Source organism: Pinus tabuliformis, chromosome 9, assembly GCF_031772625.1.
Source record: "Pinus tabuliformis cultivar Carrire ecotype Pingquan chromosome 9, CPIR1, whole genome shotgun sequence".
Classification (NCBI taxonomy): Eukaryota; Viridiplantae; Streptophyta; class Pinopsida; order Pinales; family Pinaceae; genus Pinus; species Pinus tabuliformis.
This window is the reverse complement of record NC_142307.1, coordinates 850,718,893-850,746,177: the sequence shown is the minus strand read 5'-3', so window position 1 is coordinate 850,746,177 and position 27,285 is coordinate 850,718,893. Positions and strand designations below refer to the sequence as shown.

The window sequence follows — 27,285 nt, the reverse complement described above, 5'->3', positions numbered from 1 at the left end:
TAATTGTTCGGTTAGCATTTTCATGGATGACTTCATAGGAATGCAAATGCTTGTCGCTCTTTGTTTTCGTACTACTCATTGCTACTATCGACGAAGCAATCAACAGGCTCCATGTAGTCCATGTAGTCGGAGAGCATGGAGATTGTCTGGTCCACTGACGCCCCAACCTTGACAAGGATGATCATTAACCTCAACTTCTTGATTTCCTCATGCCTTTTCAGGCTTCTGTTAGTTAAGATGTCTCTCCTTTTCACGGGAAGCAAGCCAAACATTGGAAATAAAGGAATCAACTCATAGTTCATCTAGTTCAGGCAGTTGACAGTTCAGGCAATTGATAATTCAAGTAAGAGCCAATGGTGGAATCTAATGGGTGAACATATTTCAATAGTCTAACAATTGATCAAAAGGTGCCCAAAGATGCAGAGTGGCACTCTAGGGAGTTCTTTCTTCCAGAGGAAACACCTTACTACTTAACTAGTTTTTTTATATATATAATGGGACATGGTTATATCTCCTATCATATTGTATGGTGATAAATTTGGTTGAGTTGAAACATGTAAATAATTTAAATTTAGATAACCTACTTAAAGAGAATAAAAGATAGAGTTTAAACTATCTTTAAATCTAGAATACATTTATGATCTTTGGAATAGATTTATTAAAATCATCAAAATGATTAAATTCAATTTATTAAAATTTGAAAAAGTTTGATAACATTAATTATAAAATATGATTTTGAAATTGATTATATTAGATTTGTTAAAGTAATATTATAAGAGTTAATATTTAAAATTGATTATATTTGGGTTTGTTGAAGTAATGAAAGGTTTGATAAATATTAATTATATAATATTATAAATATTAATAGTTTTAAAAAAATTCATGAAAAGGTTAATAATAATAATAATAAACGGCTGGAGTATGCCGTAAAACTGCTTCTGCTTGGCTAAGAGCTCGTCTTCCTCGGACGTAAGGAAACAGGTTAACGGCCCAAGACCCAGAGGCATCTGGCAGGAGTGAAAGCCTGCTCCCTTACGGACCACCAGCGGGTTATTACAGGTGGCGTGGTTTTCCTTGATAACGGTGATGAGTCAAACCGACATTCGCGGATAGCAGCCAGAGATGGTTGTCCTCACTGTTGGTTTGACACCTGAGTTTGATAGGTTTTGCCACCTTCGAAAGAAAAAAAAAAAAAAAAAAAAAAAAAAATAATAATAATAATAATAATAATAATAATAATAATAATAATAATAAACGATCAATCAAACACCAAATTTGGCATATGAAATTTTTCTGTCTGTGGGTACGACGAACGAATGATTCCAATTTTAAAATATAAAATTAACAGAATCTTTTTATGGGATTGCCAACACGTGTAGAAAGACACGAGATTGGCTGCTTAGATAACGTGCTGTATGTGCTGGGTTGACTGCATATGGGGCGCACATGTTTGGTCCACCAAAATTATTTTTCAAACCTTTTAGTTTGTTCGCTTTCAAAGGTAAGACAGAGTAATCAAGAATTTGTTAAGCCGAGGCCTCAGGTGTGCGTTCAGGTTCAGGTCATAAGTACAGTGGATTGTAGTTCTGAATACATCAAAGTTGAACATGGAGAGTCACAGTGAAGTGAACGATCATAGGGGACTAAGGAGGAGCAATTTTCCTCCGGCATTCATGTTTGGGGTAGCGACTTCTGCTTATCAGGTACTGGCACATATCTCTCGCTCTCTGAATCAACTCGAAAATTCTCACGGTAAACCACTGTAGTCTATATGCATAGTGTGAACATCCGACGAAATAAATGTTAAAATCTATCTATTTCAAATAAATCTGTAATGTGTCTTACATGGTATAGCTTAATTGATAATAGTTGTAATTATGAAGTATTATGTAAACAATGAAATTGGAGGTTCAAGTCTCCATAAACCTAGCCAACAAAAGAACCTATAATATCTTTGGTATATGTATTGATGCAGTGTGAAGGAGCTGCAAAAGAAGGTGGAAGAGGTCTAAGCATCTGGGACTCATTTTGCCAGACACCAGGTGCAATAATATGCTCAGCGTCAAGTCAGATTGTTGCTCCTATAGCCTGAGCTTGTGTTCACTGTACATGTAGATTTGTACATACATTGTAGATTTGTATATACATTGTTTTATGTTTGTTGGATGCAGAGAATATGCTATTTATATCAAAATACTTTTTATGTAGCATGCTTTTCAATCACAATTTAAAATTAGTATAAACATGTTTCAACTAGGAAAGTAAGATGTGAGCTAACTCTGTAAATTTAGCTAAACCGTTGTTGAAAGAATTTTTGGTCTTGCAGACTTATATTAATTAATAAATTCCAAATTATAAATACCAGTATAAAGTTTCAGACAGAGAGATATGTTTCTTCTTCAATGATGGCTTCTTCATGATGATATTTACAGACATAGAATTTTATTATTAAAGAGTTTAACTCTAAATTACATTAGTATGATTACCAGTCAATTAACTCAAAGTCATAAAGATGAATATTTACTACTGTGGGTTACATAGTGAGACATAGACACATCTCCACTTCTTAGCTGCTTCTCTCTTAGAAGTAAATTTGTATAGAATCTTATCACTGAATGATTAGTATGTTTTTGCAATGCAGGCAAAATTGTTGATGGGAGCAACGGTGATGTAGCTGTGGACCAGTACCATCGTTATAAGGTAACTCCTAACTGAAATTTTGGATCAAATATAATTTCGAATGATGTTGTAGTTACATATAATATTATACCAGAGTTTCCACTGTGTAAGAGTTTGCACGAGCTACTCAAAGGGATTCTAATTTCTACTCACCAGTCACTTGGACTAAGCGATCTAACCTGCAGGAAGATGTTAAACTTATAAAATATATGGGAGTGGATGTCTACAGATTCTCAATCTCATGGTCTCGAATGTTTCCAAGTAAGCTGCAAAGAAGTAGATTAATACCCAAATGTTTTTATTTCTCAAAGTTGAGTCTAGAGTTTATATTGTCATTGACCTAATGTCTACAAATTGTTGCAGAGGGAAAAGGGGAGATCAATGAGGAAGGAGTAGCCTATTACAATAACCTCATAAATGAACTCCTGGAGAATGGTTGTATGATGTACCCAATGTTATCACTTAATGATCGATATTGCCTGTCTTGTGTTCTGCTTGTCTCTTCTTTTGAACAATGCTGATTGTCAGTAGTTTGCAGGAATCCAAGTTTCTGTCACTTTGTTCCATTGGGATGCTCCCCAGTGTCTTGAGGATGACTATGGAGGATTTCTGAGTCCATGCATGGTGTATGCTAATTTGTATTTCTGCAATATTTTGGATTAGAAAGTTGTTGCTGTATTGACCATTGATTAAATCATTTTTGTGTTGTCGTGATATATTGATGCAGGACTGATTATACTGCCTATGCAGAAACATGCTTCCGATTATTTGGTGATAGGGTTAAACAGTGGATCACTTTTAATGAACCTTATCTCGTTTGTTACTTTGGATATGATCGCGGACTTCATGCCCCTGGCCACAGTAGTTTTGATAATCCCATTGCAACTGAAATATACAGAGTGGCACATCACATTCTTCTTGCACATGCAGCTTCTGTGGAAGCATATAGGACTAAATATCAGGTGAAGCTCTTCTGCAAACGAATGCATTCTAAAAGAAATTGAGGCTACTAGTAGTTCTCATGACTGATCATGCGGACTTAAAGTCTGACCATTTCAATTTGGCTCTGAATACACTGTCCTTCCATCTGGATATTGGAACTTGGATTAGAAACATTGGAATTAGAAGTGGAAGTGGTTTCACAGTCGTTCACACTTCACAGGACTTGCTTTGAATATAGCCTTAAGCTTTTTTTCTTTACTTTTCATTCTTTCTTTTCTTTTTTTTTTTACTTTTCTTTCCTTCCCTTTTTTTAGGTCAGAAGTTTTGGTATCTATAAATAAATTTAGTATTTTCAGATTTCTAAACAATTCAATTGCAAAATTTTAAAATATTCAAAAATTTTGACATAGGCAAGTTCAATTGTTTGACTTCACCCATGTCTGTAAGATCCCTCAATATTATGGGAATCCCAATAGAAATAAGAATGCTCAAATTTAACAAGAAAATATTAACCAGAAGCCTTCAAAACTTAGAACAATTAAAATATAGCTAAAACATCATCTTCACTTTCTTAACAGACAGCCCTGGGAATCAAGGTACTTTGACATTATCTTATATTTTGATACTAGTGCATGCCTGTGACTCATCTCCTAGTCTCTAGTTTTATCTAGTAGTCTATCTATTATAAGTGTTTTAGGTTTTTTCAGCATAATTGTTGCTGTAATTTGCCTAGAATCTAGTAGGGATTTGTTAGAATCACAAGTTTGAGTTGTGAATTTTCCACAATTCTAGTACTCCAAAAATTTTCCAGCATATTGAATCTAAATATGTAGTCAAAAACCATTTACTCAAAAACCCTTTTTAGATTTAAAATAAAATAAAATAATTCAAACTAAAAAAAGGGCCTGGAGTATGCCCTAAAACTGTTTTTGCTTGGCTAAGAGCTAGTCTTCCTAGAACCTAAGGAAATGGGTTAATCACCCAAGACCCAAAGGCAGCAGGAGTGAAAATCTGCCCCTTGAACCACCAGCAAGTTATTCCAAGTGGCTTAGTTTTCATTGAATAAGAGTGATGAGTCAGCCTGCATTCACGGTTAGCAGCCATAGATGGTTACATTAGTGGTTAGCAACAAGAAATAGTTGTCCTCACTGCTAGTTTAACAACTAAATTATGATAGATTTTCCCACTATGTAAAAAAACACCTCATTATAGATTCTATATTTCCTGGTTCTACTATTTCGTTCCCTTTCATGCAATTTATTGTCAATTTACCTTGTTCGGCTGTTTCGTTCACTTTCCTGCACTTTAACGAAAATACGATGAATTAGGTTATTAACCAGGAGAGAAAAGTCATGAAATGAAAATAGTTTTGGATTATTAACAAGGAGAAAGTTTTGAAATCCTTGCAGGTTGAGCAAAAGGGTTCTATTGGGATTACATTAGTGTGCAACGGGACCTATCCATATTCAGCATCTTTGGATGATCAAAACGCAGCTCAGAGAGTTATTGATTTCACGCTGGGATGGTATTATTGTGTTTATATTTTTAAAAATTTCACATTGTTATTTTGATTTGAATTATCAAATATCTATCAATCAAAGAATTATCAGATATCAATCAGTCAAATCTTATATTTAAAAATATTTAGGCTATATTACAAATTTAAATATTTTTATAAAATCAAATTCTAAACTTTTCCATTATTAACAGGGTTACAATACTCTGTTGTAATCAAACCAGTAGTTTCTGTATGGCAGGTTTATGGATCCAATAACTTCAGGCAGTTACCCCACTACAATGAAAGAGAGAATTGGGAATCGTTTGCCAAAATTTAGTGAGCAACAATCTCAACAGTTAAAAGGATCCTTTGACTTCGTCGGAGTGAATTATTATACAAGTCAGTACGCGATAAATTGCCCGGAACCGACCAGTCAGATGTCCTGCTGGAATCTGGACTGTGGGGCACGTTGTGTTCGTAAGTATATATTGGGTGTTTACCACTGCATTAGTCTCTTAATTTGTAAAGAGTTTAGTATTCTTTATAATATTTATAATTTAAATTTTTATTGAAATTTAATTATAATTATTTATTTTATAATATTAATAATTTAATTATTTATTTAAATTTATGTTGATATTAAAAAGATAAATTCATTTCATTCCAAGTATGTTAAAGGGTATTAAGAGTTTTTAAACCGAAAGAAATGATTATAAGAAAGTATGTAGAAGAGTGTTAAGAGCTTTAAAATGAAAGGAATGATTATAAGAAGAGTAAATTCTAATTATAATAATATTATTAATAATAATTGTTTTTTAAATAATTTATAAGGTAAAAAAATAAAAGATTTTTTAAGTTTATTTATTTATTTTTATCAATGTTAAAACACATTCACGTAACACTCAAACCTGTTTATTTAATTTTCTTAAATACACTATAAAATATTAATTTATATGAGTTTTACGTTATATTAATTTTGAATTTATAATAATTATAATTAAATTTATAAAATTAATTTAATAATACGAAATACATTTTTTATATAAATTAAATTGTATATAAAATTAAAAATATATATTTAAAAACATAAAATCTAAATAAATTAATAATAATTATAATTAATTTTATAAAATATATAAAATTAATTTAATAATATGAAATATATATTTTTATATAAATTAAATTGTATACAAAATTAAAAAATATATATTAAAAAACATAAAATTTGAATAAAAATATAATTAATGTTATAACCATTAATGTAAAACGTCAAAATTTTGTAAAGAAAAATAATTTTATTATAAATAATAATATGTTATAGGTATAAAACAATTAAATACAAAAGTTTTTGTTTTAGAGATATTATTAAAATGGGAAATTGAAATCTTTGAATCTTCAAATTTATTGGAAATTTGTTTTAGAGATATTATTAAAATGGGAAATTGAAATTCATTCATTATTGTTCTATTAAGAGAACAATCTCTAATACATAATATATTTTGAGAAGATGGGAAAAAAATCAATTATTTGATTAGATGTCTCATATTTGTGTTGGAAATCCATCTATTATTGTTGCATTAAGAGGCTTAAGAGAATAATTATCTCTAATACATTTTGAGGAGACAAGAAAAAAAAATCATTTGATTAGATGTCTCATGGGTAGTTAAAGGATACAAAGGGTGTCTACTTTTTTCGCTAATGCAAGAGTCAGTCCTTCAATTTCATTAAGTGTCAAATAAAGTACATAAAATACAACAATTCTCGTAGGGTCGTTGACCAAGGAAAGAAACCATTAAAAACTATACCCAAGCCCAAAGCAAAAGCCCCGCCCCCTACCACCAAACCTTACAACTTTCTAAAGAAAAATACATGAGTCTGGATTCGGACCCGAAAAGAAACAAGAGTGCCAATATTGTAAAGTCTTCATATTTGCACAACTCCCTAACATGCGAATCAGTGGCCAGAGTGATAAGCCTCTTCACACCAAGGGAAAACACTTCTCACCAATTCCTAACTTGCTTCTTTAATCTCAACCGTCAAACTTCTCCGCTCGATCCAACAACAATGGCTAATATCGCTATGATAAGCAGCCCACCGTTTACCATAAGGACCCACCAACATGCTCAATCAATCTCATCCGTAGATCTGCATTGCAAGATCCGACGGTTGAGAATAATATCGCACCCACCTACATTCTCGCATAATAGCATGCGATGAGGGCGGTATTCCTCCCGACCCCACCACCACGTGGAGCATGCTGAGTGGAATCGCTCCCGAAAAGGAAAAACCACTTCCCGCTTGTTAGGGCTGCGATCACCTGAAAACTGCTCAATCCACGGTAAAGTGAACCAACCGGAAAAACCCCTGATATCCCGACCTCCGAGAGTTCCTGCCTCCCGGCCACTCGTTGCGTCTACCCTTCCTAAACGGATGTGAACTGAAGCAACCACCATCCTACCTGTTAACCACAAAACCAAATCATCCTCGCTGTTGCAACTGAAAACTTTAGTGAACATATTAACCTGGTAATCACAGGTTGACCACTGCAAGTAGCCTTCAAAAGACTTGACTGTGAGCAAACTGCTAAACAAAAAACTGCTAGTCATCTGTACCCGCCTCCATGGCTCTTTTAAGAAACATTGTCTTATCTTCATCTGTTGGTCTTGACACCCCACCTTTAATCTATTCTAAGGTAGTTCTTGCCAGTTCGTCACCACCCTATCATCTGTGCAAATCACTCCTTGATTGGCCAGAAAATCTGCCAGTTTATTGGCCATTCTTCACACATGTGCAAAACTAATTGTTCTCAGGCATTGGAGGTGACTGTGAATCCGTTGAAAGACCTGGATCAGCCTCCAGTTTCTTGAAGCTTTTTCCAGTTTCGTTCCTTAGCTGATTGTCTTGACTGAGTTAATGATTAACTTTGAATCAGCTTCAATGATCACATTTTGGCGGTTTTCCCGAACCAGGAACTCTAGACATTGCTCCATAGCGATTAACTCTGCCATGTTGTTGGTGGCTCTACCTAAATGACAATGGAAGATAAATAGAATTCTTCCATTTTCATCCCTTAACACCCCTCCATGTCTGGCCATGCCCGGATTACCTTTAGAAGCACCATCAATGTTGAATTTCAGAAAACCCTTAGGGGGAGGATGCCAGAAATCTAGCTCAGGATCCAAAATTGAAAGTTTCCTAACTAAGCCCTGAGGAATAAGTCCCTGCAATTCTAGCAGACGGAGAATCCTCAAATCTGTTGCAGAAGGGGGATTTAGAGGGAGATTTCGAACTGTAGTGCCAACCGTATCCTTAATCTGTTTTAGGATCAGATCATAAAGAAAATGGGAAGATTTCTTGACATTCTTGAAGATTCTATTGTTCCTTTCTTTCCAGACATTACAAATAATGAAGCTTGGTGTAAGGGTCCAAGCTGAAAACAGAACTTCATTATCCGAAAATTTCCTTCTCCAATTGATAAGGGTATTGAAAATACTCCCAATGTCTCTGTCAGATTGTTGGAAGATAGAGGCATACGAATCCCATAATCTGGAAGTGAAATTGCAGCTGTTGAGAAGGTGCTCCATTGTTTCCTCTTAAGCTTCACAAAGCTGGCATCTGGAGGGCCCCAGGACACCCCTCTTGCGAATGTTATCCCAGGTTAGAATTTTCTTGTGTAGCACCAGCCACATAAAAAGTTCAATTTTCATCCAACCTTGATGCCTCCAGAGGTTTTGCCAAATCCTATCTAGAGCATGGGAGTCTAATTCAAGGAGTATGAGTTTAGCTTCCTTGAGATTAAAGGTCCCCTCATTATTGTTGCCCCATCTCAGCTGGTCATGCCCCTCTGAAACTAGAATTTTCCTTTGTTCTAACACTTTCATTAGTCTCTCAGCCTTAGCTTTCAGGGGGCTGTAATTTCTGAAATCAAATTTCCTCCAGTTTCTCCATTTCCCTATACTATTGTTTTGATCCCAAAATTCCTTAACCTTGGTAAGCTCCTTAGTATCTGTCTCTACTTTGATGTCCTCCAAATCCTCCTTTAACAGAATAGGTTCTTGTTGCCATCTATCCTCCCAGAATAAAGTAAGTCTCCCTCTCTAATTTCCCAGAAGTTGTTATCTTGAATTAAGCCTTTGTTTTCCCAGGCTTTATTCCAAATGTGTGATCCCCTTATATTACCATCCATCCTTATGCAGTCCTTATCTTGCCATGAGCTAGCATATTTTTCTTTCCAGATGATAGGCCATTGTGCCTCTGGTTCTTTAATCCATCACCACCATAATTTTTCCCCTAAAACCTTACTTAGAATCTCAGGATCATCCAATCCAAGACCCCCATGGTTTTTGGGTTTGCATATTTTTTCCCAGGCTATTAAGGCCCATTTATTCTTTTCTTCCCCCTTGCCCCAAAGAAAATCCCTTTGTATGTTTCTGATTTGATGCAGGACTCCTCTAGGAGCTGGGAGAGCGGAAAGCATAAAGACTGGGATTGATTGTAGAACAGCCTTTGTGAGGACCAGCCTACCAGCCAAGTTTAATGATCTCATAGCCCATTTCCTGGTTTTATCTTGTAATTTATTAATCATTGGCTCCCATATGCTCTTGTGTAGCGGTCTAGCAGTTAGAGGAACTCCCAGATATTTTGAGGGGAGAGAGTCTCTTTGAAAACCAAGAATTCTAGATATGTTCCTCTGAATAGCAATGTTAGTATTGAAGAAAAAAATCTTAGATTTGGAGAGATTAACTTCCATACCTGAAGCCCTGGCAAAATCACTGAAGATTTCTTTATACGCAAGAGCTTCGTTGACTGCGGGGATTCCTTGCAGCATGGTATCATCAACAAATTGTTGATGAGTCAAAGCTTGTCCATTGTCAGAGAGTTGGAGACCTTTGATTTTACCCACTTCTTTTGTGTGCTTGATAGACTGACCTAGTCCTTCCATCATGAGGATGAAGAGAAAGGGAGAGAGTGGGTCACCCTGCCTAAGGCCTCTAAAAGGAACGAAAGTCTCCGAAGGAGAACCATTGACCAGAATTGAAAAACTAGAAGAAGTGACCAGAGCCAGGATCCATCTCACCCAATTGTGATCAAATCTGAAAGCTATAAGAACTTTCCTCATATAGATCCAATTCAGCTTATCATAAGCTTTGGCTATGTCCAATTGCATGATCATTCCAGCCTTTCTCTTGCTAGTAAGAGAGTGCACTACTTCATGTGCTTGAATGATGTTATTAAGAATTTTCCTTCCTTCCACATATCCAGCTTGTTCCCCCGAAACTAGGGAATGAAGGAGGGGTTTGAGTCTATTGGCTACAACTTTTGATATTATCTTGTAAACCACATTGCACAAAGCTATAGGTCTGAACCTATCCGGGGTTTGAGCCAACTCCTGTTTGGGGATCAGGGCTATAAAAGAGGTATTCAGAGCCTTCAAAATGGTTATGTTCATTCTGGAGTCTTCCATTACATGCAGAATATCCTGTTTGACAATATTCCAGCAAGCTTTGAAGAAATCAACATTGAAACCATCTGGGCCTAGTGCCTTACCATTCTGAATTTCTTTGAGTAACCCACTAACCTCCTCTTCCATCACTGGCCTTTTAAGGTTGACATTATCCTCTCTAGACAGTAGCCTGGGTATATGCTTAGTGAAATCCTGGATGGAGTGTTCTCTCTCATAACATGTTTCCTGTACTATGTTTCGAAAGTGCTGAACTAGAACTGCTTCTATTTCTTCATGAGAATTGAGAAGATTTCCTTCTTCTTCCTTGATCAAAGAAATTCTATTATGAGCTCTATTTTCCATGGTGGATTTGTGGAAAAATCTAGTATTACATTCACCTTCTTTTAGCCACTGAACTCTAGATTTTTGTCTCCATACTATTTCCTATTGTTTGCATAAATTCTCCCAGTTTTGATGATATTTGGTAGCTTGATCACTTCTAACTTTATCATAGCCCTCCGTGATAATGGCATGGTTGAGTTCCTGCATTTTACCTTCAATAGTTTTTTTCTCCTCAAAAATATTGCCATATCCATTCTTGTTCCAAACTTTAAGCCGGAGCTTGATGTGTTTTAGTCTTTTTTGAAGAAGGAACATTCTGGTGCCCTGAATGCTTAAATCTTCTGACCACCATTTGGCTATGTTGCTGATGAAATTTGGGTGGGAAAGTTAGATGTTCTCAAATTGAAAAGGTTTGTTCCTGGGGGTACCAATGCCCTGAACCTCTAGTTGAACCGGCTAGTGATCTGCGCCTCCAAAGGGGAGAACTCTACCTACCATTTCTTTGTCATTGAGCATTAGATCCTCTGGGATTATGAATCTATCTAATTTTGAGGCCACCTGAGACTCTCCTCCTCTTTTATTGTTCCAAGTAAATATACCATTACTCGTTACAATGTCCAAAAGCTTCATATTATCAATAAATGTTTGAAATGCCAAAGAGTCTTTGCATAGAACTCTAGTTCCCCCTTTTTTTCCGTAAGTGATTTGATCATGTTGAAATCACCCCCCAAGATCCAGGGTATTCCTGCATATCTATCTCTGAGATTCTCCAGAGAGTTTAGAAGTCTGAGTTTATCATCCATTCTTTGAGGGCCATAAACATTCGTTACCAGGTAGGTTTCCTTGTCTCCCACAGGTTGAATGACTACAGATAAATAATCCCTAGATGCCTCCGCATCTATTAAGCCAATTTTTTGTGGGTTCCAAAGAGTGAGAATACCTCCTGCTGTATTCTCTGCTTTGACTTCCAGAAACTCAAATCTATTGAGCCATTTACTATGGATATCTCTTATCTTCTAAATGGAACACTTAGTTTCCTGGATGAAGATCACATCCAGAGCTGCTTGTTTCATTCTATTACTCAGTAATCTTTGTTTTCTTTTACTACCTAGACCCCTAATATTCCAAGAAGTGAACTTCATAATTAAAGATTAGTAAAGGAGTAACTGGATAGGTCTTTCATCTTACCTGAATCTATCATTAGCTTTCCACATTCCATCAACAGCTCATTCTGCTTTTTTCTGCCTCTTTTCTTTCTTGGGTTTCTAGGTGCTAGTCCTGATGTGTTTTTCATCATTTTCACTCCTTCGTTGCCCTGCCTATCATTGTTTCTTTGCCTCTCCACCCCTTTAGTCTGGGTTTTCCATAAAAACAGGTGCTGAACTCTATTGAACTCCTCTGTAGGTAACGGGTCTATTCCTTCTATGGTTCCTTGATTCAAGAAACCTTCCAAATCTAGGTTCTCTTTTTCTAGAATTTCCTGGAGTTCATGGTCCTCCATTCCTATCTCACTTTGTGTTATTTCATGGTCCATCTCCTGTTCTGCATCAATCATCATGATTTATTTCTGTTTTTTATTATCTTGTTTTTTATCACTATCTTCTTCTTTTCCCTCCTCCACTGGATTTCCTCCCTTTGCCTGATCTATTTCTATTAAACTTTTGTCCTCTTCGAGAACTTGAAACTTGTTCTGGCTAGCTTGTTACCCTGCTGATTTTTGTGTCTTTCGCCCTCTTTTGCCTCCTTTTCCTTTATGTGCCACCTTGAAGAAGCTTTCTAAGTCCTTCATTGTGTTAGTTTTGCTTTTATTCTCTATTTTACTCAGAGGATAGTCTCTGAACAGGTGTCCATGCTCGTGGCATTTGCGACATCTCAATGGAATATGTTCATAATTTATTATCTGTACCCATTCTTCATCAAAAACTTCCAAGATAACCTCATCCGACAGAGCACCAGAGAGATCCATCTCCACACATATTCTCGTGAAGGAAGTATACTTTCCCCTTCTAGTGGCCTCAGAAGCTTTGACAAAACGTCCTAACTTATTTCCTATGGCAGATAGGGATTCCATTTGCCAGTAATAAAGAGGTAGAGAGTAGAGTCTTACCCAAACTGGGACTGATGTAAAAGCCTCGCGTTTCAGAACAAAATTCATGACCCAAGGTCGCATATAGAGGCCTGCTGCAGCATAAAAGTAGGGCCCTCCTTCAAACACTCTGTCCTTATCTTCAATATTTGCAAATACCACAGTGAAGAAACCCTTAGACCCAAGATGTAGGTCAATGTTGCCTTTTGGTTTCCAGTGGTATTTAATCCACGTTTGTAAGGTTTTTTCAGTGGGCCATAAACCCATGAATTTACAAATGATTGCATATGTCTGCATGTGGTCCTTGTGCGCCTGCAGCGCAGGATCATTTAAAATGACTCTGGGTGTTACCGCCACTTTGGGTTTGCATGGTCCCATGTGTGCTTTGTCTTTTGTTCCTTGCTCCTTGTCTTCTTCCTCATTTTCCTTTGCGCCATTATGCTCCCTTGACTTAGTTCCCTCCTGTTCCTCTTCACTGTTTCTTTTCCTTCCTTCTGAAGGTTCCCTAACATTTTCCATTGGTTTTTTTCCCCTGCTGGCCACAGCTTGCTTGTAGGAGGGAGTGGAGCTCCCTCCTTTGCGTCCCTCCATGGAGAACAGCCTCTGTAACAGCCTGCAACCTTAGTTTTTTGTCCTGCACTCCTCGTCTTCTCCTCGAGGGGTTGCGAAAACTTAAAACAATACTTGCAATTTAAAAACAGTAACAAAGTAGCTAGCACAAAAGGTGTCTACTTATTTGAAAGAGTTGAAGTCTATTTGGTGATTTGTATTCTCAATATTTGGCAAGATTAAGAAATGAAAAATCTAAAAAAAAATAAAAAAATTGGAGCATAAGTAGAGAAATACTTTGGAGGACATAGAATTGGTATGGAGATTAAAGTGACAAAATAGAATACTATTTTCACTAATATGTCAAAGACAAGAAAAATGTCAATGCCATTTGGACTATTAAGAAGAGTAATAAAGAGGTTGCTACCAATTTGGAAGATATTAGAAATAATGGGATTAATCAATTTGATGAGATCTACAAGAAAGATGTATTGTATTTTCACTAATATGTCAACCACAAGAAAAATGTCAATGCCATTTGGATTATTAAGAAGAGTAATAGAGAGGTTGCTAACAATTTGTAAGATATTGCAATTAATGGTATTAATCAATTTGATGAAATCTACAAGGAAAACATAAGAGTTAATATTGTTGAGATAGTTCAAATGATCTAATATTTCCCAATTTTTTTGTTTATGAGGATAATGAAGAGTTGTTGGAAGAGGTATCTAGGGGTCAGCTGGAAGAAGTGCACCATTGTATTAATGGGGACAAAAGTCTCAAATCTAATGGTATGTCATTCAAGTTTTGTATTGGATTTCTATAAATTATAAAATATGATTTTATATAAGTTACAAATGATTCTAAGGTGAATGGTAGAATGTTATCTACTTTCAATGCGTTATTTATTTCTCTCATTCCAAAATCAAATAATCCATATTATTTTAAACAATACAAATCTATATTGTTATTATGGGGCTTCACCTTGTTAACCAATATCTTACTACATTTATATATAAAGGGGGTCTTAAAATTTTGAAAGTAAAGCCAAGATCTTGCAGGTCTAGTGGGTGATGTGGGGCAAGGAGGTTTATATGTATTATGGGGTATAAAAAAGAGTATTTAATAAAAAAAATAGGGAATATATGTATATATGTGTGTGTGTGTGTGTGTGTGTGATTTTTATTATAAATGTGTATTTGGATGGGGATTAAACATGAGGATTTTGGGATGCTTTTATCAATATTTAGTGATATAATTAGAGTTATTCTTTAATATCCCATGAATGCAAATGATATGACACATGTTGGATAAGTGGATACCACATGATTGTTACGAAAATTGTACTTATAAAATCATTGCAAATATTATTGTGACGAGGTTGAAAGACATTTTCATAAAATAAATTTCTTAGGAATAACATGGGTTTCCTTCTAGTAGGAGGATTCATGGGTAATCAAGGTCACACAATAACACTTACACTCTATAAAAACTAGGAAGTTGAATCATATGGTGATAAAGAGGATTTATCAAAATCATATGACAAGGCTAGTTATCTCTACTTGAGGTTAATGTTGATCCATATGGTGTTCTATAATAAATATGTGAATTGGGTATTAAGTTATGTTTCTACAGTCTCTCTCAATTCTAATAAATGGTTATTCTTTTATCTTTAGGCCTGTGAGAGGATTGCAACAGGGTGCACTCTATCACCTTCATTGTTTATTATGTGGTTGAATATTTGAGTAGGGCATTGCTAGCAATCAAGAGATTAAAGACAATTGAAAGGTATTAGAATTTGAAATATGATCACTTTGAAACACTTATTGTTCGTGTATGACATAATTTTTTTCTCTTAGGGGCTATATAAAAAATACCTTAAAATTAAAGGAGGTAGTTGAAATATATACTGTTACAACTAATATGATAGTAAATGCAGGGAATTCTACAATTTCCATCACAAGTATACACAAGGAAGAAGTCAAATAAGTATATGAGTTATTATTTTATCAATGGACAGAGTTACAAAATGGGTTCAAATATATAAGATTTTAATAAGGCCATATAACCATGTGAAACATGATACAGAATGGCCTTTAGTCAAGGATGAGAAAAAAAATTGTTTGGTGTAATCATTAATTATCCAAAGAAGGTAGATTGACATTGATCGAATTAATAATTATAGAAGTTACGGGTACTCACACAAAGGTGCTACCCAATTTTGGTGCAACAGGAGTGTGTGAGTGTAATTCTTTAGGAATGCATATGCATTCCTAAAAGCACGTATGTGTTCCTCTCATTTTAGGTTTGGTGCTTTCCAAACCTCTACATTAGCTAAATGACATGAAATATAAATGCAAACTCTTTTGTTAATTGTGTACATGTTTCTGGAATGAGCATGTGCTTTTAAAAAGTGCATTTGCGTTCCTCTATTATTGGGAAAAAGGTGGTCGAGGATGCATTATTCCCTACAAACCCCATAGACATGGTAAATATCAAGTGAATTGGCATTAAAACATGTGCACACTCGTCAACCAAAGCCACCACCCCAGTAAAAGTATGTTTTTCTAACTTTCTTTGTTGTTTTTATTTCATTCTATTATATATATCTATATCTATATCTATATATATATATATCTATATAGATATATATATATATATATATATATATATATATATATATATATATATATATATATATATATATATATATATATATATATATATATATATATATATATATCTATATCTATATATATATATATATATATATATATATATATATATATATATATATATATATATATATATATATATATATAATGTTAAAGAGAATGTTAAAGAGAAATTTTTTAATGTAAATTAATTTAAACATAATAACCATGACTGAAAACCCCAAACCCAATTAACAAACCAACCCCACAACAGAATCACAAGAAAAAATAAACTTGAAGGAAAATCCAATTCCAGAAACCCAAATTACAAATGTTTTCAATGAATTAAGAATATTGATTGAAGAACTCAAGCACACAAGGGAGCAATAAGGACTCTCATTAGTTGCATCCCTTCATAGTATCATTTCCTCCATTAATCATGATCATTGTAAATTTATCAATATTACTGAATATAGGGCCAAGTTGAGAGAATCTTACTCCAATGGTATTAATAAAGTACAAGTTAAAGAATTGAATATCACCAAACAAATGATTGTGGGGTTATTTTTTGACCCAAGGACCAACCAAACCCCTAATTTGAGGAAGAGATGTCTTTGCATGGATTGATGCACATTCAATGCATGGAAAGACAATTGAATTAATTATTATTTTATGGTTTCTCAATTATATTTCTTTCATAAATGATGGGTCGAGCTCATATGTGATCTCCATGTTAAATATTTTGACATGAGTGAGTTCCAGGGGGTTGGTATTGGCTCTTCCCAAGATCAATAAAATGCCAAGTGTAATCCATTAAGACGACTACCTACTCCTAGACATAAGCCCAATCCCACTCCCACCTTCATTGACTCCCCCGCCACATCCCCCCCAAATAGGTGCCTTAGCTTCTAGATCACCTTGATAACACAAATAATTTGATAGTGTGTTTCACAGAGATTCAAGTCAAACATATTCCATTTGTGGCGGCCTCTAGAAAATATCAATCAGAGGAATCTGTAAGACCTCCAAGTGTAGGGCTTTTAAGCCACACTAATTATAGATCATCAACTCTACATAGGCAAGTTGGTGTTATTGGTTTGAGTTAGGTGGAACTACATGGATTCTCTCACAGTGGGCATACTTTCCATAGCCCAATAGATGATCCTTTCCAGTAACTAGTTATGGATCAAGTTAATATAGTTTTTTATTGATGCTAAATGATTGGTTATAAATTTCATTTTCTAATTGACAAATATTTAATAGGAATAACATTAAATCACTTCCTTTTTGATTTTGTTTTTTTGGCATGTGCAAATTTTACAAGAGATTATGGCATGATCGATATGGGAAGATGTCAAGTATTCCAATCTCGATGCATCCTTAGTTGCATTGTCTGATATTGTAACACCTTACACTATTCTACTGTAGAAATTCCTTGTAGATTCAAACTGCTTATGTAATTTACTAAAACCAAAGACTTGAATCTACTCTACTCACCAGTGAAATTACTCGATCATGAAATCACAACATAAACATGAGACAAGATTGAACAAACATACTCAGAGATATATCTAGGGGAAAGCAACTTCTCAAAACCCCTTATTATTTGTATTGCATTAATCAAGGAATCTGGATGAATACAATATGATCTGCTCAAACTTGATCTCAACTTGCACAAGTATTTTGTATCCTCTGCCTAACTGACTGCATTTGGCCAATACTTAGCCAAATTTCCAAGCCTTCAAGCTCTTGTTTCCTTGGGAACTAGGCCTATTAAATAGGAATTTCCTCAATGACAATTGCACAATACCTTTAGGTTAATTCTCTGACTGCATGCACCATTTGTATAATTTGGAATATTCTACAACTGGTAGTACACTGCCCTCGAACTCCAATCTCAACTGGGTAACTCTCAGATCACAGATGCATGTGTTATTTATGGTTGAATTATCACTTAACTAGTTGAACATATGAAGCAACACCCCACTGTTTGACTTCCTACTAGTTCCTCCATCAATTGGAACTAGTTTAACTAAATTTAACTCAGTTAAACTGAATTAACTAATTACAAGTCAAAATAAACTCAACTAGCCCTCCTAAAATATAGGAGACACTCTACATGACTCTAGTTAGACCCTCAACTCAAATTAACTTAACAAAATAAGTGAAATTAAATTATTTAACTCCTACAAGTTATCTTATGATGTGGAATTGCAATTTTTCTCCTAATTTAATTCAAGGGAAAATTAAATCAAGATTTTTCTTGTTTCATTTTCAACACTCCCTCTCAACAAGAAAGGAATTCTCATATATCCCAATCCAGTACCTTCGGAATGTATTGCATACAACACCTCTCACTGTTGATGCTGCTACTGTAACATCTGCAGCTGAGAATAAAAAATAAATAAAAATAATCATTGAATCAATTTGCAACTATCTACTGGGAAAAATGTGTTGCTGTTGAGCCTCATGCTCTGTTTTCAACACTTCTATGCACTCCTCAGTATCTGACTAACATTGATCCTTCTACTACTGAATACTGTGGGCCCCCGTAGCAAGGTACTGATCCATGAGACAAACACACCTCAATGAACCTTTCCCAATTTTTGCAACTCTTGTGACTATTGCTTCACATCACCCCTACTCACAATTGGAGGTATAATTGCATGCAAATTGAACTCTGATATACTCATACTACTACTTCTATTTCTTTGTTGCTACTTATGCATTACTGCTGTAACTACTGCAATAATGAGTCTTATCTCCCCATATCCTGAAGTGCTAGCTTCCGTAGTTTTACTCCCTCTAAAACTAGACTCCCTCTAAGTCCCGATCTCCTTATGGGAAATATATTTGCTCCTCAATCTACCAATGTCAATAATCACAACTCCTTTTTATGTCACTAAACATTGGCTCATTGATTTGCCCACTAGCAGCCTTCTAACTCCATTAAGAAGTTTGCACATAGGGTCTTTTGGATCTGCCCTGAACTAGAGCTCCATTAATCTACAATTCAAAATTCCTGATCTAATGTGAATCCTGCTCTAATAGTGATTCGTGCTCTGATACCATGTAGAAATTCCTTGTAGATTCAAATTTCTTATGTAATTTACTAAAACAAAAGACTTGAATCTACTCTACTCATCAACAGAAAGCAATTAATCGACCATGAAATCATAACATAAACATGAGACAAGATTCAACACACATACTTAGAGATATATCTAGGGGAAAGAAACTGTTCAAAACCCCTTCCTATCTATATTGCATTAATCAAAGAATTTGGATGAATACAATATATTCTTCTCAACCTTGAGCTCAACCTACACATGTATTTTCTATCATCTGCCTGACTGACTATCTTTGGCCAATACTTAGCCAAATTTCCAAGCCTCCAAGCTCATATTTCCTTGCACTATTTCCTTGGGAATTAGGCCATATTAAATAGGAATTTCCTCAATGATAATTAAGCAATACCTTTAGGTCAATTCTCTGATAGCATGCACTATCTTTACAGTTTGGAATATTCTACAACTGATAGCACACTACCCTTGAACTCCAATCTCAACTGGGTAATTCTCAGATCTCACATGCATGAGTTATTTATGGTTGAATCATTATTTAATTGGTTGAATACATGAAGAATCACCCCACTATCTAACCTCCTACTACTTTCTCCATCAATTGGAACTAGTTTAACAGAATTTAACTTAGTTAAATTGAATTAATTAATTACAACTCAAAATAAACTCAACCAAGGCTCCTAAAATTTAGGAGACACTCTACATGACTCTAGTTAGACCCTCAACTCAAATTAATTGAACCAAATAAGTCAAATTAACTTAGATAACTCATACAAGTTGTCTTGTGATGTGGAATTACAATTTTTCTCCTAATTTAATTCAAGGGAAAATTAAATCAAGATTTTTCTTGTTGCATTTTCAACATCTACTTCAATGATAACTTAGCAAGATTCAAATTTTTGTTGATCTACAAATTTCCAAGTTATTTGAGAGAAATTAATCTTAATTTTGTTGTGTTTCCACATGTGTCCATAGGAGAGTCTCAGAATACATCTCCATCTAGGATTACTAGATCACCTCCCACTAAGGTAGCATATGTTAGATTATATCTACTTTTAATTTGACTTTCATTGTATTAGTCTAGTTAAATTTTATGTTTTTAGACTAATAAAACATATTAAAAGTGTCTATGCAGGTACCATTCTTCCCTATTTTGTTCCCTTTTATCCCATTTTTTTCCTCAGTTCATGCCAAGTGCATTCACCAAGTCCACGTAATGTTTCATGGGTTCATAGGATTCATAAATATAATAAACAAAAATAACATCTCAAGGAAATTGCATAAAGACAAAGTTTATGTTGAACTCTTATGACAAAATGAGGTTATCCACACTTTACCTTTGCATTATATTCTTTCCACCTTCTCATATTTATGCTTACACTAAATTTTTCCAAAAACAGAGACATCTTGACTAATTTTCAACGTCGGGTATTGGTTAATAGAAGGAATAAGTTTTTTATACATATCTTATCATATATTGTAGCCATTATGTGCATTGGTCAATTTTGATTTTGTGTTTTTCCCATGGTGTATCAATTATGTGTGTCATGTAAGAAAAATAATTATGATTTATTTATGGTGCATCACTTATCTAAATTGATTCATATGTAATGATGTTCATCATTCATTGCTTATGTGCATCACTTATATGTGACACCTAATATGGTGTATCGTGGCTCAAGTATGCATTGCTTAAGTGCATTGATTCTTAACTATGTCACTTATGGTAGGTATCTTACATGGCATGTCGACTATGTGTCTCAGTTTTAAGAGTAACACTTATATGTACATTACTTATGGGGCATCACTTACAATTATTCCACTTATATATGCATTTCTTTTAAAAGTATGTCATGTATGGAAGTCTCTTATCATATGTTGGGTATAAATTAATTGCAATGGTATAAACAACAAATTCCACCCATATTTAACATTTAATGCATTCATAACATTCATAGATATAATGAACAAATACAAAATCCTAAGGAAAGTTCATAAAGATAAAGTTTATGTTGACTCTCTTGGGGCAAAATGAGGTTATCAACACTTCACCTTAGCTATGAACTAGATTTTATGTACTTAGCCTTAACCAACATATCTTAACACAAGTTGGCACAAGTGAGACTCTCCAAAACCTTCATATAACATTCACTAAAATAAGAAACCTTAGCCACAAACTATTCTTTTCAAATTACAAAAAACTAGTGTTATCAAATTCCACATCAGGGTTTTCAAATTCCACAAAACTAGGGTTTTCAAATTGCACAAAAATATGGTTTTATATTCCATGCCAATATATATAAACAAACATTTCCAACTTGCAATGCAAGGTCAATATTGTGTGTTTACTTACATTTTCTAATTATGTACTCAAATTTGAACTCACTATGTTGGTCATCGTTCATTGCTTATGTGCATGACTTATGTGTTGTTAGTTAAGGTGCATCACTAATATGTGACACCTAATATGGTGTACCATTTCTCAAGTGTTCATTGATTCAATGTTGGCATTACGATACAGGTGTTGTCCTTGATGGAAACTCACTCAGATGACAGATCATAGTGAAGCAGGTCAATAGCAAAGATTTAATGATCAGAGAGAGGTATACACAGGTTAATCTTGACAAACAAGCGTACACACGCGGGTTAACAGACCAAAAGTGGCGTATAACATACACACGCACTTTCACAGAAGGAAAGGCGTGTATATCTTGAGAAACAAAGTTTTGGTCCAAATTATTTGGTCCATGGGATTTTGATCCATGGTATTTGGTCTGAGGTATTGACCGTAGGTATTTGGTCCTAAGTGGTTTTGTACCATGGTATTGAGAAAGGTATAAAACTATATAAAGAGGAGAAGATCATTAGGCCAACAGTGTAAGGATTGAATATCTAATGAAGTGAGAGATCTAGTATGCAGGTTATGGGTTTGTGATGCTTTGCTTGATCTAAACTAAGGATGCACCTATGTGGATGACGATGAATGATGGATCAGGATCTTAAGGGTTTGAATGTATTATCATTATGTGGTCTGATCATTGATAAACTAGATTTGAATTACTGATGCATGTTTGTTATATAAATGTTATGATTTGGGTATGATCGATGTATGGAATAGCTGCAAAGTTATGAGTTAATATTTGCAGATTTGTACGCGGGTTCACTTTGGTAAAAGTGCGTATACACATTGGTTCAATTCATCATAGTAGCATATACATTATGAAATATGATATCTGAATTTGCAGACGGTTCTGGTGGTTGTTGCAGAGTTCTGGGTTCTGCTCTGTGTTCTGGTAATTGTGTTTTGATGACTGGTTTTCAGTGATTCAATTGTGGGTAATGCAATAGTTGTGTTGCAGTGGTGATTGATTTTGATCTTCAATGTTGTTGATGGGTTCAGTATGAAAATTGGATGAAACATTTTCTTCAGATTATGGTGTTGTGATCCAGTCTGAAAATTTATGAAACGTGGTTCCTGGAGGAAAAGAGAAGGTTGTAGCCTTATATAGGCCAATCCCTACGTACTAGTAAATATATCGGCTAGTACAAGAGCCAGGGGGTTGTAGCTCCCTTCCACTAGAAGTTGGAGAACGAGATAAGGTTGTAGCCTTCTGTAGGTGGGTGCCTGTGTACTGGTATGAGTCTGCGCCAGTACAAGATTGTAAGCAGTTTTTTCTTATATTGAAAGGAAGACAACAATAGGTGGTTTTTGTCCTGCATTAGGTTTCCACCTTATATCATGGTGTTCATATGTGTTTCTGATGTGTGATGATTTGTTTTGTTTTATTGCACCTGCTTACTGTTTATATAGTTAAAGAAGTTCTGATGCATTGATTAACGATCAACATTGTTATCGGGAAAACTAGTGTCTATACAGAGCTGCTAGTCCCACTAAGGCTGGTAGCTACCTTAGAAACAAACACACTAAAAACTACTTTCGTTTTCCTTTATTAGAAATAGATAAGAGAAGAATAAGGAGACCAACCTCTATCTTGCGCTTGGTTCCTTGCTGGATTCCTCTCTATTCTGGTAGGTCTTTGCCACTCGCTTCCTTGGATACCCAGCTTCAAAGAGTACCTATAGAACCAAAGCAGCATAACACTATCCAAGAACATAGATCTATTATCATAAACAATATAGGATCAGATGTACATTGACCACACAAATGTATAAATCATCAATCATACAAGAATGTGGAGGAAAACTTGAATAGCTTTATTGATAATCAAGAAAGAGCAAAGAGGATTACAACCAATTATTCTGACCCAGCATCATCCTCTCAACAAGAAATCCCTTCTTCACCTCATGAAAATCTTAGATCACCCAATACTATGATATTGCGCCCAGAAACCAACAACACTTCCTCACAAGATACAAAATTCCAGCCTATGGATCTCTGGGATGAGGGGTCCATATATAGATGTCTGCAAGGGAGGTGAGTCAACATTTGAGATTTGATTAGTGTCTTCCCTCTAATAGTTCTTGATTCTACTTGGAGATTGATGATCTCTTACTCATCCCTGGTCGAATTCAGAGAGGCAAGTGTCATAGGAGAGGTTTCAGGAAGATTCCATGCTCCACCTTGCGGATTGAACCTGCCATTTGTCCCTTATCGCCCATCGCACCCCATAGAAGGGTTTTTTGACATGCATCGCACCTACTGTGTGTATTCAGGTGGGATGCAACGCACTTTGCCTATGGAGCAGGTGAAATGGTCCAGTTTTGACCAGTTCTGAGTCGTTTTTCATGGAGAACTTCTGGGAGATGCTGTAATCAGTTGACCTTGTTCTTTTAGGGGTTGGAACAACACCTTTAGAGACTTAGGAGCCCTTGGTTTATGGACGTTTATGCTTGGGTTTGCAGTGCCCAAAAATTTCTATAACAGTTGCCCCCTAAAGCATGAGGTCGTTAATCTTTTGATGTCGGGTGGAATGCTTTATCATGAGGATTCGAAGTTTTTTCGAGCTGGAAAGCGACCTGTAATAAGATACAATACAATACATTATCTTCATATTATTTTCATGATCTAGCTGAGGCGGGCATTCCCATGCTCAGATTTTGTTTTCGAAGTTGGAGTGAGCAATGACAAGTCTAAGAAATCAAACAAGAAGAAAGGTAAGGCTATTGATCCTAAGTCCTATTTTTCTAGCCAAAGTTACCAAGTGTTGTTGAAACAAAATAGAAAATTGATAGAACAAAATAGAAGACTCAGGGCTAAGCTAAAAGAGCGAGGTCCTAAATTAAATAATCAAGGTGTGTTGGAATTATGATACAAGGGTTGTCCTTGATGGCAACTCATTCACACGTCAGTTCAGTTTTGATGAAAGGCAACCCACAGTGTAACAGATCCATTCAAATGTAATAGGGCATTGGTACAGAAGAACAGGAAGATGGAACTAAAGTCTACTAATCAAAATAAAGAAGTTGAAGGTAAAGGATGGTGAAAAACAATTTAAGATGTATACGTAGGTCCACTTGGTAAAAACAGCATATAGATGCATGTCCACAAAAAAAAAAGCGCGTATACATATACACGCACTCCCGCAAAAGGAAAAGTGCATGCAGGTTGGAAAATCAAGGAATTTCAAGAGTAGATAATACCAGGGGTCAATACCATGGTATTAGCCCATAATATTGAGTGAAGTAACAACTATTTGATCCCACCCAAGAATACCATAGGTCGTAAGTGGATTTGGTTCGAGGTATTGAGAAAGGCCTAAAACTATGTAATGAGGAGAAGATCATAAGGCCAAGGTGTGCAAGTGAAAAGGGTTTCTAAGGAATACTTCTATCTGAAGTATATTTTATGTTGCACGGGCTATGTTGGTGATTTGATCTAAAATATTTTGGGCACCTTGAATTCAATGTTGGATCAGGATCATGAGACATGAAATGACTTATCATTGAATGATCTGATATTGGTTGGGCCAGATCTAATTTTGTACGCCTGTTTTATTCTTTGAATGTCATGATCTGGGTTTGTCTGAAGTCCAGAAAAGAAGCGAAGTTATGAGTTAATATTTGCAGATCTGTATGCTGGTTTGATTTGGTGAAGTTGCGTATACACACCAGTTCATCTCTTCCAAGTAGCATATGCAAAAGAAAAGTATGTTGTTCAAAGATGACTGATCTATTTGATCAGTACTGTTGTTTAATGCTGTCTATCAATGAATTCTTCTTAGATATGAATGTAAAACTGAATGCATAAAGAGTTTGATATATGATTTATTGACAAGGGTGATCTCTACTACTGCCTGTGTAAGGCTCTATAAATTGAGAGTAGCTGTTCAGTATATTGCTGGTTGGTACAGACTTCATTTAAAAGTTTTATGTTTAAGTATTTTTGAAGGTATACGCAGGTTTGATTAAAGGAAGTAGCGTATACATGCAGGTTGGGTTCAGTAAAGTAGTGTATACATTTTGATGCATGATTTTTGAGGTTGCAGCTAATTTTGAATGATGATACATGTTTCTGTGTTCAGCACAGTGTTCTGGTGATAGTGATCTAATTTTTCAGATTAACTGATTGTTGGTTGATGCAGCTTGAGTTTCAAAGTTTCTCATGGGTCCAGTATGAAAATTTGATGAAACGAGGCCTTCATGTGTATTTTTTTGAACCAAGAGCATCCACTCTGAAAATTTATGAAACATGGTCCCTGGAGAAACAGAGAAGGTCTAGCCTTTTGTAGGTCGGTGCCTATGTACTAGTAAATACATTGGCTAGTACAAGATCTAAGGGGTTGTATCTCCCTTCTAGTAGAAGCTAGAAAACGAGAGAAGGTTGTATCCTTCTACAGGTGGGTGCCTGCGAACTGGTATGAGTTTGCACTAGTACAAGATTGTAAACAATTTTTCTTTTATTAAAAGAAGACAGAGATGACAACAACAGATGGTTTTCACCCACATTGGGTTTCCACCTTAAACCTTGGTGTTCATGTGTGTTGCTTATGTGTTATGGTTTATTCTATTTACACTGCAATGTTTAATAAGTTACTGATGCACTGGTTATTTATAAACACATGATAAATTAACTAAATCACAAGTTCTCTGGGTATATGCTGGTTTCACTAATCACAGTAGCGTGTACACATTAGTTGACTTCACAGAAGTAGCATATATAAATCTGTTTGGGAAATGAAAAATTATTGATCTAATAATACTGATTCACCCCCCCTCAATATTATTTCCAACAATTGGTATTAGAGCAGGTCCTTCAGAAGAAGCTTGATCACTTGAAGGAAGATTGTTCAAGATGAATAATCACAAAGGCATGGGATCCATCAAACCACAAATCTTCAATGGGAGCAACTTAGTATATTGGAAAATAAGAACCAGAGCCTATCTACAATTTCTTGGAGCCGATGTTTGGGAAATTGTGGAAGGAGGATATCAATTTCCAGCAGCAATTCCTACAGACTCTATAGGTAAGAAGTTATACGAAACCAATGCCAAAGCTATCAATATGTTATTGGGAAGTCTGTCAGAATTAGAATTTCTCAAAGTCATGCAACTCAATACAACCAAAGAGATATGAGACAAAATCATTCAGAGCTACAAAGGGGACTCTCAGGTAAAACGTGTTAAGCTTCAAACTCTCTGAATTTAGTATGAAACTATTAAGATGCATAGTGATGAGAGTGTTGCTAGTTACTTTTTACGTATAGATGAGATTGTTAATTGTATGAAGAATCTGGGTGAAGAGATAAAGGAAGCTACTATAGTTGAGAAAAATTTGAGATCTTTGTCTTCTAAATTTGAGTTAAAAGTGTTTGTCATAGAAGAAAAAAAAGATCTTCAAACTATTACTATTACTCAACTCCATGGAATCCTAACTACCTTTGAAATGAGAAAAGGAGGTCCATCAGATATGAGAGAAGCTGCTTTTAGAGTGTCAATGAAGGGAAAAGAAAAGGAAGAGCACAATGAATCAGAACACATTTTAGAAGAAGAATATGAGGTAAATTTTGTCAAGAAGCTTCAACAGGGTTCTGAAAGATTCAGAGGTAAGT

General features: G+C 35.2%; 2 protein-coding genes across 2 annotated transcripts in view; both read left to right on the top strand.

The window, feature by feature from the left end:
* The first annotated feature begins 1,510 nt into the window (after window positions 1-1,510).
* LOC149151458 (beta-glucosidase 42-like) lies at window positions 1,511-2,754 on the top strand. The gene is made up of 3 exons (XM_089440885.1): window positions 1,511-1,703; window positions 1,976-2,042; window positions 2,642-2,754. Exons 1-3 carry the CDS (start codon window positions 1,608-1,610, stop codon window positions 2,713-2,715), a joined length of 237 nt encoding a protein of 78 aa, XP_089297011.1. The 5' UTR covers window positions 1,511-1,607; the 3' UTR covers window positions 2,716-2,754.
* A 15-nt stretch (window positions 2,755-2,769) lies between these two features.
* The window catches only part of LOC149151457 (beta-glucosidase 13-like), a 34,382-nt gene continuing 9,866 nt past the window's right edge, over window positions 2,770-27,285 (top strand). The window contains exons 1-6 of the mRNA XM_089443165.1: window positions 2,770-2,940; window positions 3,043-3,114; window positions 3,218-3,305; window positions 3,407-3,641; window positions 5,031-5,146; window positions 5,379-5,596. Coding sequence (XP_089299291.1) covers window positions 2,889-2,940; window positions 3,043-3,114; window positions 3,218-3,305; window positions 3,407-3,641; window positions 5,031-5,146; window positions 5,379-5,596 — 781 coding nt within the window. The 5' untranslated portion in view covers window positions 2,770-2,888. The remainder of the gene's footprint in view (window positions 2,941-3,042; window positions 3,115-3,217; window positions 3,306-3,406; window positions 3,642-5,030; window positions 5,147-5,378; window positions 5,597-27,285) is intronic.

Bases quoted from the DNA above. Each gene is read 5' to 3' on its own strand.
- LOC149151458 (XM_089440885.1), top strand. From the start codon at position 1,608: ATGGAGAGTCACAGTGAAGTGAACGATCATAGGGGACTAAGGAGGAGC. The intron at 1,704-1,975 runs GTACTGGCACAT...GTATTGATGCAG, and splicing joins TAGCGACTTCTGCTTATCAG to TGTGAAGGAGCTGCAAAAGA. The intron at 2,043-2,641 runs GTGCAATAATAT...TTTGCAATGCAG, and splicing joins CTCATTTTGCCAGACACCAG to GCAAAATTGTTGATGGGAGC.